This window comes from Lampris incognitus, chromosome 11 (genome assembly GCF_029633865.1).
Source record: "Lampris incognitus isolate fLamInc1 chromosome 11, fLamInc1.hap2, whole genome shotgun sequence".
In the NCBI taxonomy this organism is placed as follows: Eukaryota; Metazoa; Chordata; class Actinopteri; order Lampriformes; family Lampridae; genus Lampris; species Lampris incognitus.
The window spans coordinates 57,658,054-57,670,293 of NC_079221.1; the positions used below are offsets into that span (position 1 = coordinate 57,658,054).

Sequence of the window (12,240 nt, forward strand, 5' to 3'; positions counted from 1 at the left end):
ACCTCCTCTCCTTCTTTCTTCTCTCCTTCTTCCTTCTTTTCGCCTTCCTCTTTCTTCTCTCCTTCCTCCTTCTTCTCTTTCTCCTCCTTCTTACCTTCCTCCTTGCCCTGGTCTGCGTCGGTCTTCTCTACCTTCTTCTTGATGGGTTTGTCAGGTCTCTTCCTGAGGGCCTCTGGTCTGATCACCTGGTTGTTCCAGTACCAGGTGATCTGAGGGTAAGGGGAGCCGGAGATGTTGGCATCCAGGCAGATCTCACAGCCTTTCCTGATGCTCAGCCCAGACTGCAGGCTGCCACTTAGGAATACTTTAGGAGGATCTGAGAGACAAAACAACAAATACACAAAGCTTAAGTCTAAAAATATCAAAGTGTAACTTCTCAAAAGACAGCTACATAATCCAAAAACACCAGCAGATGGAGAAATGGTGGATATAGAGCAGCATCTTCAACGGTATAACTGTATGATGTCCTCTGTTGCATCATAAATTATTCCATGGTCACAGAGAATACTCATTTTGGACTGGCTGGACTGTGTGTAGGACAGTAGTATCTGCACACGTAGTCCGGCTCAAGTTTAATCACTGTCCTAAACTCACATGTTGGCCACAAAGTTGCTATGTGACCACAGCAGCACGCTGCATCAGTAGCAGGCGCCGTGAGCATAAAAACAAACAAATAAAACAAGTGAAAGCCTCCATTTGAATTCTTTGGTAAGCGGCCGTGGTACAAATGGGCTAAAGCGTTCTTAGGTGTGCACTTTGCCTCGGACTGTGTTTAATGCACAGCCTGTTGTGGATTATCCCTTGCGTATTCTTCCCTTTCATTGTGTTGTTGTCACTGTGTCGTCCTTGTGTCATGACCCGCTCCAGATCCTCGGTCGTGTTTTATGTGTTTTGCATACTTCCCAACGTTTCCTGTTTTATTTTGCGATTAAAGTTTGTCTCTTGTTGGCAGATGTCTCTTCCTGTCAGGTTTCCCTCCTGTGTGATTACCGGTCCCGCCCTAATGTGTCCCGCCCTAATGTGTCCCGCCCTAATGTGTTCCCCCCGTGTGCCGTGTTTAAGCCATGTGTTTGCTCCCTGGTGTGGCCAGTTCGTTCTTACCCCCGTGTGAGCGGTCCAGCAGTATTTCCTTGTCTTCCCAGTGATTGTTTTGACCATAGCCGGTTTTTTGTGGCTCTGCCTTTTGCCTGCCGTTTTTGACTGGTTTCCCGTGTACCGACCCTTTTGCCTGACTGAACCTTTTTGGAACGTTTACTACCTGTGTCAGTCTGCTTTGTGGGTCCTTCGCCATTGCGCGCCTGATACCTTGTGTATAGTTCCCAAACATTCACTGCAGGTGGAGACTTGAGTGACTGATCTATCGCTGTACATTACCCAGTTTCCCCTCGGGGATGAATAAAGTATTCTGATTCTGACACATGGTGTATAGTACATAGACGGTATTCATGTAGTACGTGTGCATCCCTACCGATAGCATCAGAGGCTTTGACGAATGGCGTGCTGCGGGAGGGTTCACTGACTCCTGCTGCATTCTCAGCTTTGACTCTGAACTGGTAGTTCTTCCCCTCTGTCAGCCTTCTGACAGTGTAGGACAGCACGGGCACCAGGAAGTCATTACACCTCTCCCATTTCTCCTCGCCCTTCTGCAGCTTCTCCAGGACGTAGCCCATGATCTTGGCGCCGCCGTCATACATAGGAGGCTTCCAGGTCAGGGTCACAGTGCTGGAAGTAGGGTTGTGGGTCTCCACATCTACTGGTGGGTCTGGGGCATCTGGAAACAAGACACCATTATTTAGCACTGACATAACACTGTATGTTGGCAGTGAATACGCTGGACATTACTGATGTAGTAGTCAGGGGAATAGGAGAAAATGTTTGGACAAATACAAAATAATATTAATGCATTTTATTTTTGTGGCACCTTTCATGTGCCTGACGGTGCATTAAAACAGTAAAAGCATACAACAACAAAAATACTACATGGTTAAATTAGAAGCTTTCTGAATAAAAGTGTCTTAAGGCCTGTTTTAAAGGAAGTCAGAGTCTGGGGAGCCCTTAGGTGGTCCAGGAGGATGTTCCAAATATGGGGGGCAGCAGAGCAAACAAAATAAGATCATAACTACTAAAGATGCTTATACTGTGAAAACACTGACATGTGCTGATGAATATCTGCGGATAACTGATGGGTCTTGTTCGTTATTTGATATGCAGTGGTATGATGTCTGTCTATGTCTTACGTTTCTGGTCCTCAGCAATAACAGGGTTGCGCAGCTCAATGTACTCTCCTCCTCCGATCTTGTTGACTGCTCTGACCCGAAAGTAGTATTCCCCGTTGGGAATGAGGTCTTTAACAGGCCAGCTCACCTTGTTCTCTCCTGACATCATGTTGACATATGTCCTTCTGCCTGCCTCACGGCGCTGGGGGGGACAGGGGGTTTGGATGAGAACAGATGTTTAATTAATCTTTACCCATCCTCAGTGAGACAGACAGCAATTCAGAAATGACCACTAGGCCAGTTCCCTTGACACAAAGGCCAGACGTATAACCCCAACCGGGGAGTGGGTCTGATCCAGCTGACTGGCTGGAGAACTGACCTGGAGAACATAGTGCAGGATGGGGCTTCCTCCGTCATAGTCGGGAGGATCCCAGGACACCTTACAGGAACTCTTTGTAATCTCTGTGGCAATAATCTCCTTACAGGGTCCAGGCAGGCCTGAGGACAGAAGACACAGAGACATCGTTACGGAACAGTCACACCTCAGGATATGCCTGGCAAACATACTGGACAGATTACTAAAGGGGATTTTCTCATGATGAAGAATGTAATTGACCTACCAATGACTTTAACATTGATGGTGGCGCTGGCGGCTCCCAGTTTGTTCTCCAGAGTGACTTTGTACTGTCCTGCATCAGCGTGCAGACAGCTGGCAACCTCCAAGTGACAGGAAGTGTACTCCTTCCTGTAAATATCAACACCATCAGTCATGCCTTCCTTCAGCTCATCACAGACGTTTGTGTGAATAGGAATTTATTAGTACTGGATGGAAAAGACATTTAGAAAACACAGCTGATGTCATTAAACCATTATGTTTCAGAGAACTGAATTTAGACCTGAATTCTAGTCGCTCGCTGGCCTTCAGCTCCTTGCCATCTTTGTGCCAGGTGATCTTAGGTGAGGGCACTGCTCTGAAAGGAACTGGGATGCTCATCTTCTCTGTCTCCACCACAACCAGGTCCAGAGTCTGGAACTCCAGGGTGGGGTTACCTTCAGAAAGAAAACCACCTGTTATCACATAAAGTGACTGGCTAGACTGTGTCATCGCAGTAAGCTCACTGGGAGATTGTAACACTGAGTAAGTTCTCTATTCATGAACTGTCCTACAAATATGTAACTTCATGTGACTACGCAGAATAGTTGGAGACAAACGTCTTTAGGCAGGTTTATCATCTATGTGGAGAAGAAAACATGACTAGTAAAATGCTAGCTTTAGCTTTACTAGTGCTATTCAACAGTATATCCCGTGTTTGGCTACCTGTCTGTCTGCCTGTCTGTCTGTCTATATTCATGTCCATTTTGCAGTCTGATTCTTATTGTAATAGTGAAGGATATGGTCTGCAACCATGCATTAGGAGGGTAAAGGAATTTGCTTACAGTCAGAATCTTTAGCGAAGACATTCTCAGAGATGTCTGAGGGTTCACTGACTCCGACAGCATTGATGGCGCGCACTCTCAGAACATATTCCTTCTCAGCAACCACCCCCTCTTCAATATGGTACTTCAGCTCCTTGACGGGCCTGGAGTTGACCCTCATCCACTTCTCTGTTCCAGCCTCACACATTTCGATGTGGTAGCCGGTGATGGGGCTGCCACCATTCCTCTCCGGAGGCTTCCAAGCAATGGCCAGGTAGTCCCGGCTGGCTCCCGTCACATGCAGCTCAATGGGAGGAGATGGGACACCTATACAGGGTCACACAGGACAGGCCCAAACTTTTATACTGTATTATCACTTGTTTATCTGTGTTTTGAGTTTGTCATCAGTTCATCTTTAGTGGATTGGATCTATATTCAGGACAGAGAAGTAATTTTTTTCTACATCCATTATTTTACCAGCCACTGACTGGTGACTGACACAATAGACCATCCCAGCAGATATGAGGCTTCAGATAGTGTCGTTTAACTGGAACCAGGTGATGAACAAAGTAGGAAGTGGTAAAACCATATCCAACCTGTGGGGTCCTCTATGGTGAGGATCTCAGTGGGTTCACTTGGGTGTCCTACTCCAGCCTCATTCTCAGCACAGACCTGGAACTGAACCTCTGTTCCCTCAATGACATCAGTCACTCTGTATTTACAGTCTGGACCAGAGGTCTTGCCACACTTCACCCACCGAGTTCCCAGCTTCTCTTTCTTCTCTATGGAATATCTGCAGCGCACAGAAAAGTGAACGGACCTTCAGAACTCTCACTTCAGGTAGCATGCCGTGTATCCCAATGATATTAAAATGATGGCAGTATAGGTTTCATCTTGTCTACTTAATTTACACTCTGAGCTGTCAATACTTCACTAAGATCATTTTAACATCTTACTACACATCCATACCTGAGGATGGGTCTGCCACCGTCATTCTTGGGGGCCTCCCAATTCAGGTCCACATATCTCTTGGTCACAGCAAAAACAGCCAAGGCATAGGGAGGTCCAGGTGTAGCTGCAATAGGAAATGCACACGTGCTAACCTTTTCAAACTTCTAAACTTGCTATACCGTAGCTGAGCCTTTCCCATGGTACGTTCTAAGGTTACGGTCCTTTACCCATGGGAAAGGAGCGTAACCTAAAGGGCATTATCAAATGACGTGTTCCAACACTCTTTACATACACAGAATAAAATGAGTGCAAATGTCAAGAGGACTTTTCAGTTAGGTCTAAACATAATTAATTCATCATTCATTCATTCATTTGGTCATTCAATTATTAATTCTTTCATACCTCCATTCTCAGATAACTTACTGAAGGTGTCCTTAGCCAGCACAGAGTCTTCAAGCTCACAGAAAGGTCCGAGTCCCACGACATTCTCAGCAGCAACACGGAACACATAAAGGGAGCCCTCATTCAGGGGAGTCACTGTATATTTCAGCTCCTTGACGGTGGTGTCGACTGTCTGCCAGCCCTTACGTCTGACATCCCTCTTCTCCACCACGTAGTTAGTGATGGGGGAGCCTCCGTCCTTCTCGGGGGCTGTCCACTTCAACTCAGCGCTGTTCCTGCTGATGTTGATCACATCCAGCCAGCGAGGAGCAGAGGGAGGGTCTGAGGAAGGCGGTAAAGAGGAAGAGAATTCATTCAAAAGAAAATGCAGGTCAATAAGGTCTATATCATGAGCTATAAGATGCAAATCAAGCTAAACATACATTTCATTTGTGATACATTTCAGATGAAAACTAAACTGTAAAGAGGGAAGATCATATCAAGAGTGGGCATGACTTGGTGACTTTCTAGCAGAGCTTTTAGGACTTACTGAGTCTCTCCTTGCAGAGCACAGGATCGCTGGGCTCGCTGGGCTCGCTCTCTCCTGCTATGTTGACAGCTCTGACCCGGAAGGAGTACTCCTGCTTCTCCATCAGGCCCTTCAGGAAGTGCTCTAGGAGACTGACATTGTCTGCAACACGGATCCAGTCCGTGGTTCCGCTCTTCAACATCTCAATAACGTAGCCATCAATCTTGGCTCCACCATCATGCTCTGGTTTAGTCCACATGAGGAAACAAGAGGTCTTGGCCACATCCTTTACTGTGGGCTTACCAGGAGCCCATGGAGGATCTGGGGAAGGAGAGAGATAAGAGTGTTCGGATCTACTCATACACTTTCAGTGTCCAGTTAAGACTTGGAATAGAACTCCATATGATTCCACAGAAAAGACTTCATTCAATTATCACACCTAACAGTCCAATACCCATGGTCTAATCTAACCTGACCTTGTTCTGGATCTCAGAGGTTATTTTATAGCAATGATAGAGGATCAGATGGAAGCAGATAAAGGCCCCCCCCCCCTTTTTTTTTTTTTTACCAATAGGATCTTTGACCAGGATCAGGTCTGTCTCCTTGCTGGGTTTTCCGGTTCCAGCCAAGTTTTCAGCCAAAACCCTGAACTTGTACTTCTTCCTAGTAGGAAGACCTTTCACCCTGCACAGAAAAACAAACCAGGCTGTTTAGCTACATGCCAAATCACTTAAGAATCATGAGTTCCACAAACTCTGATTGTTAACTTTAGTAGGCAAACTGACCTGTAGGTGGTCTCTTTGATGGGCAGCTTGTTGCATCTCATCCATCTGTCATGGTCTGGTTCGTATCTCTCCACCCAGTAGCCTGTAATGGGGCTACCGCCATCCTCATCGGGCTCATACCAGGAAAGATTCAGGGAGTCCTTGGCAATGTCTGAGGGCTCCAGCTTGTAAGGAGCTCCAGGAGTATCTGGGGATATTCGAGAGGAATTCTAGTACTTCAAATGTTTCTACTTGACTTAGCTCCTGTTATTTTTATTCATATTCTTTTCCCGTGATACTTAAAGAGCTTTCTTAACAACTATTCTATATGTTCAGTTTGCATTTTATTGGTACCTCTGAGTTTCTGTAGAAGAAGAAACATTTGGTAAATAAATCCTTTACTTGTGTATTCCACATAGGAGGCTTGTGGGCATACTCCAGATGTTAAGTGACCTACCGAAGGGGTATCTGGCAATGATGGAGGGATGTTCTGCTGGTGCTCCAATGCCAAACTGGTTTTCAGCAAAGACTCTGAAGATGTACTCCTTAAATCTGACCAGGCCCACGGCCTTGTAGGTGGTCTGTTTAACGGTGGATGACAGCTTGTGCCAAATCTCACTGTCAGTAGCACGCCGCTCCACAATGTAGTTGGTGACCTTGGACCCGCCGTCGTCTCTGGGAGGATTCCAGGCCAGGAAGCAGGACTCATTAGTGATCTCAGAGATGTCAAAAGCAGCAGGAGGACCAGGCTTATCTGTGAAGGGGGAACGTTTGAGGAATTAAACTTTATTTACAGACTGCATTCATTGATAGCTGTGTCTTGATGCATGCAGAATAATCCAGGTAAGGAGATCCCGGAAAGGTGGCTCAGTTCATCTGGACACAACGTGTGGTGGGAAAAACGTTTCATCACTCAACTAAGTGACTTTGAGACTGACACAGTCACTTCGATGAGTGATGACATGTTTCTCCTGCAAAACGTTGTGTCCAGATGAACTGAGCCACCTTTCCGGCATTCATATCTGTATTATATTGTAAAGTATCCAGCAAGAAGCCCCTTTTTTGTTGGAATTTTCCCCCTTTTTTCTCCCCAATTGTACTTGGCCAATTACCCCACTCTTCCGAGCCATCCCAGTCTCTGCTCCACCCCCTCTGCTGATCCGGGGAGGGCGGCAGACTACCGCATGCCTCCTCCCATACATGTGAAGTCACCAGCCGCTTCTTTTCACCTGACAGTGAGGAGTTTCACCAGGGGGACGTAGCGCGTGGGAGGATCACGCTATTCCCCGCAGCCCCCCCCCACCCCACCAAACAGGCATCCCCGGCTGACCAGAGGAGGTGCTAGTGGCCAGGACACATACCCACATCCGGCTTCCCACTCACAGACACGGCCAATTGTGTCTGTAGGGACCCCCGACCAAGTCGGAGGTAACATGGGGATTTGAACTGGTGACCCCCTTGTTGGTAGGCAACAGAATAGACCACTACGCTACCCGGACCTCCACAAGAAGCCCATTTATTGGTAAAAGACGTGAGGGGGTAAGCTCTCATTGTGGTTTTAGTCCTATATATGCTGTGTAATACTTTCACAAACTGCTGTACTCATAAATAAAATCCAAAATCAGTTTTAGCTTGTAAGACAATCATCACAAGGAGACAGGAACACAGCAATGACTATCCCTGTTCCACATCTTTGGGAGCAGTCAATGCCACTGTCACTATTATTACTGATTAATAATATTACTAGCAGGACTGAGCTCAATGAATATATTTATCATTTTGACCCAGAGTTATTTCAACCTGACCAGCTAAGCTTTAGCTCACCCAAAATATTGACATCAACAGTGGCAGTAGCGCGTCCGCTGCTGTTGGTGGCTTCAATAATGTATGTGGAGGTGTCATCTCTCACGGTCTTGGCGATGGTGACGGTGGAGTGCCTGGGTTTTGTGTCGATAGAGACTCTGTCATCTGGTTTGAGCACCAAGTCAGCTTTGGTCCACTTCACTCTTGGCTCAGGCTTTCCAGTCACCTCGGCAGGAAGCTCGATCTTGGTTCCAGCCTTGGCCGTCAGACCAGCCAGCAGTTTAGCGTCCAGCTGGATCTCTGGAGGCTCTGCAAAGTCCCCAGTTATGTTAACACTTATGAGGAAGACGCGGCAGGAGGAACATGTAGTTATTTTTGTTCAATGATTTGTTAAAAGAAAAATATCTTTCCTAAATCTTGGTTGTTTTCTTTGTCCAACACATATAAACCTCATTAGACTAGTGTTGACCCAGCCTACCTTTCGGATCCACAGCCAGGATCTCATCAGTGGCCTTGCAGGGTCTGCTGGCTCCCAGGCGGTTCAGGGCTCGCACTCTGTAGGCGTACCACTGGCCCTCAATTAAGCCCGTGACCTGACATCTGGACACAACAGAAACATTTATAGATACTCATTCTGGTTCCATTAACACACTGCTCAAATACATTCTCAATGGACAGTTTCTTGACCCAGTTTTGCTATGTTCTTCTGATTTGACACATCTCAGAGGGTTTCAAAGACATACTGCAGTCTTCTATTTTTCTACTGTGTGGTGTGTAACTTACACTGATGTGGCTTTTGCATGTCATTTTCAGTCATTTATTCACCTTTATTAATGTATGTCATTCATTTAAATGCAATCCAATGTGCTTCACACAGTAAAAACAGCAAGAGGGTCATAACAAACACAAGAAAACCTAAATAGATCATGGCAAAGCATAGAGACAAGGGAGAAAAAAAACCCTAAAATGGTGCACAGATGCATTGATATACATAAATGCTGCCTGTGTTCCACAGAGAAAGCCAAGAGTTCAATGTGTTATGAAGCAGAACTTCTGTTTCTCCTCATTACTCATCTAAGAGGCAGTGAAGAAGACTTCCCTGTGTTGAATAAGACGAAGCTCTGCTGTGTACATACTTGAGTTCAGGCACCATGTCTCCACAGGGCTCCCATTTGTCCATTCCTCTCTGGCAGCGGTCCACATTGTAGCCTCTGATTCCAGTGCCACCATCGTACCTCGGAGGCTCCCAGGTCAGGAAGATTCCACTGGCAGTCTTGTCCCTCCATCTCAGGTTCTCTGGAGGATCAGGGACGGCTGGAGAGACAGGACAGATGGAGAGTGAGGGAGGAATCATGCCAAGATGTTTTCTGAGACTTCAAGAGTCATGTCAGTGTTTTCTAAAGGATCACCACTAAAGCTGTAGACAGTGTGGAGATGATTTGATGAGTTCCTTACTAGCAGGAGAAGAGACATTGACGGGTTCATCTGTGTAAGCTGGCTCTCCTGGTCCACATTTGTTGCAGGCTGTGACTCTAAACAGATACTCCTTTCCTTCAATCACATCAGTCACTGTATACTCCTGGTCCTGGAGACCAGTAACAACCTGGGAGACAAGGAGACAGGCGCTTTAATTTATTCAGTTTGATGTTACACTTTGCAATGAAGAAGGTATTTAGAGCATTTAGCTTAGCTAAAATAACTTCTCTCTTCCAACAAACCATCTATTTCCTCAGTTTTATGCTTCATCCACACTGGTTTGACAAACTAAGGACAAACTGAGTTATGACTATGTTGGTGACACTACCATTAGTCTTTTACAGCTGAACTGTGTTTAGACTGGTCTGAGCCAAATGAGTTTGTTCAGGACAACAGTGAGTACACATGCTCTCACCTTGATCCAGGTCTTACGGGACACGTCTCGTTTCTCCACCTGGTATCCAGTCAGAGGACTTCCTCCATCATGTTCTGGAGCTTCCCAGGTTAGGTGGACATGCTGCCGAGTCACCTCCTGAACCTTGAAATCTTTAGGTGCACTGGGAGAAGCTGTCTCACACACACACACACACACACACAGAACAGATTGTTTGAATAGCTCAAACAGAGCCACACCTTTTTCTTTTTTTTTTAAAGATTTTGAAGGACCACCGTACTACTACTGCCTTTGACTTGTAGATACCGTGCTTGAGAATATGGAGAAGAGTAAAGGACTGACTCGTACCAATGACGGTGACGTCTATCTCTCCAGACACAGAGGTGACATCGTTCTCCAGGGTCAGGGAGTAGGTGCCCTGGTCTGGACGTACGCTGGGTGTCACCACCAGCTCTGTGAAGGTGGACTTGGTCAGCATGGAGACACGTTCTCCAGCAGTCAGCTCCTTGTCTGCATAGGTCCACTTGGCAGTAGGAGTTGGGTAACCGCTGATGGGGACACGGATGGTGAGAGGCTGAGGAACAATCACCTCCAGACCGTCTTTAAAGGCACTCAGGTCCAAGGTTGGACCCACTAAAATGGACAGACAGAAGAAAGACAAACCACATGACTTATAATGTGGTTACATACCAGAAGAAGAAAAAGAAGGCATTCAAGTTCTTTATTGTATTGTGTATGCTATGTAACTCTCATGGGAGAGTTTCCCTACAATGGTTAGTACTTTACTAAGACCTTACTAAGACTTTACTAAGACTGAGAGCTTACTAAGACTTTACTAAGACTTTACTGAGACCTTACTAAGACTTTACTAAACCTTTACTGAGACCTTACTAAGACTTTACTGAGAGCTTACTAAGACTTTACTAAACCTTTACTGAGAGCTTACTAAGACTTTACTAAGACTTTACTGAGACCTTACTAAGACTTTACTAAACCTTTACTGAGAGCTTACTAAGACTTTACTAAGACTTTACTGAGACCTTACTAAGACTTTACTAAGACTGAGAGCTTACTAAGACTTTACCAAGACTTTACCAAGACTTTAAGCCTCAAGGAAAAACAGGCTTCATCCATTCCTGTGGAACCTGCTCCAGTCTGATAGATAATATTCTTATTCGACATGAAACATTCTAGCTTCATTCTCACCATGTGGATCATCTGCCAGGAGAGGTCCGATGATGTTGGAGGGATCAGAGATTCCAGCTGCGTTCTCTGCAAACACTCTGTAGTTGTACTTGGTGCTATACTTCAGACCAGACACCTGACAGGAGACAAAACCACATTGATGGTTATACTAGAAATACATCAGCCTGCAGGAAGAGGGGAAATGATGGTAGAGTCAAAGTGAATCAGACTTAGGTAACAATTTTTGTGTGTGAGGTCAAGCCATGTGTTCTGCTGCTGGGAACGGGCTGTTGGATGTGCATACTTTATAGCAGAGGTCCTGGCAGAGCCTGGCGTTACATCTTAGCCACTTGTCGACGCCGTCCTCACAACGTTCAATGATGTATCCGGTGATCATGCTGCCTCCATTATTGGCAGGAGTCTCCCAGGACAGTTGGACTGAACTCTTGTTCTGGTCCTGCCACACCAAGTTCTGAGGAGGACTGGGACGCTCTGGTGTGGAGAGACACACATAGCTCAAACACTCAGAAATACGAAAACGCGACAAAACTTTGAAGTCAAACCAACATTTGGTACACTGCCAACACTGGATTCATCATTCCACAGCCAGATGTCTCTCTTTTCCATTTTTATTTCCATAACTACAATGGTAAAGATGCCTTTTTTATATTTCTGTACAAGTCTAACAGCAAACTCACCGATGGGGTCCATGATCTTCACTGGCGTGGAGGCAGCACTGGGCTTACCAACACCAGCTTTGTTCTCAGCTTTGACTCTGAAGATATACTCCTTGTTCTCAATGACGTCATTGATGATGGCACTGAGTTGGTCTGGCTTGGTCACCTGGACAGCAGACCACTTGACTGAGGTCCTGTCACGTAGTTCAATGATGTAAGCGGTGATGGGAGAGCCTCCGTCTGACTCTGGAGGCTCCCAGGATACGGTGCAACCAAACTTAGACACGTTTCCAATAATCACATTGAGAGGAGGCTCGGGCACATCTGAAAAGCAACATGACAGGATATGTTTCAGAAGGGCTGAGGTGACGTGTCCTGACAGAGAGGAAATGTAGTCACCATGCACCAGGATGACTTATGGTGAGTTGTCTGTAACTTTCTCATCTCA

At 46.0% G+C, this 12,240-nt stretch overlaps 1 protein-coding gene across 1 annotated transcript in view; it reads right to left on the bottom strand.

Annotated features, from left to right (window-relative positions):
* LOC130120437 (titin-like) overlaps positions 1-12,240 on the bottom strand; it is a 260,908-nt gene that overhangs the window by 102,266 nt on the left and 146,402 nt on the right. Inside the window, 23 exon segments of the mRNA XM_056288973.1 lie at positions 132-316; positions 1,469-1,771; positions 2,238-2,418; positions 2,596-2,714; positions 2,837-2,961; positions 3,113-3,266; positions 3,654-3,959; positions 4,229-4,425; positions 4,602-4,707; positions 5,007-5,306; positions 5,515-5,814; positions 6,062-6,177; positions 6,279-6,465; positions 6,715-7,011; positions 8,082-8,369; positions 8,539-8,660; positions 9,197-9,374; positions 9,516-9,663; positions 9,952-10,103; positions 10,279-10,563; positions 11,137-11,251; positions 11,420-11,607; positions 11,814-12,116. Of these exon segments, the coding sequence (XP_056144948.1) occupies positions 132-316; positions 1,469-1,771; positions 2,238-2,418; positions 2,596-2,714; positions 2,837-2,961; positions 3,113-3,266; positions 3,654-3,959; positions 4,229-4,425; positions 4,602-4,707; positions 5,007-5,306; positions 5,515-5,814; positions 6,062-6,177; positions 6,279-6,465; positions 6,715-7,011; positions 8,082-8,369; positions 8,539-8,660; positions 9,197-9,374; positions 9,516-9,663; positions 9,952-10,103; positions 10,279-10,563; positions 11,137-11,251; positions 11,420-11,607; positions 11,814-12,116 (4,655 nt within the window).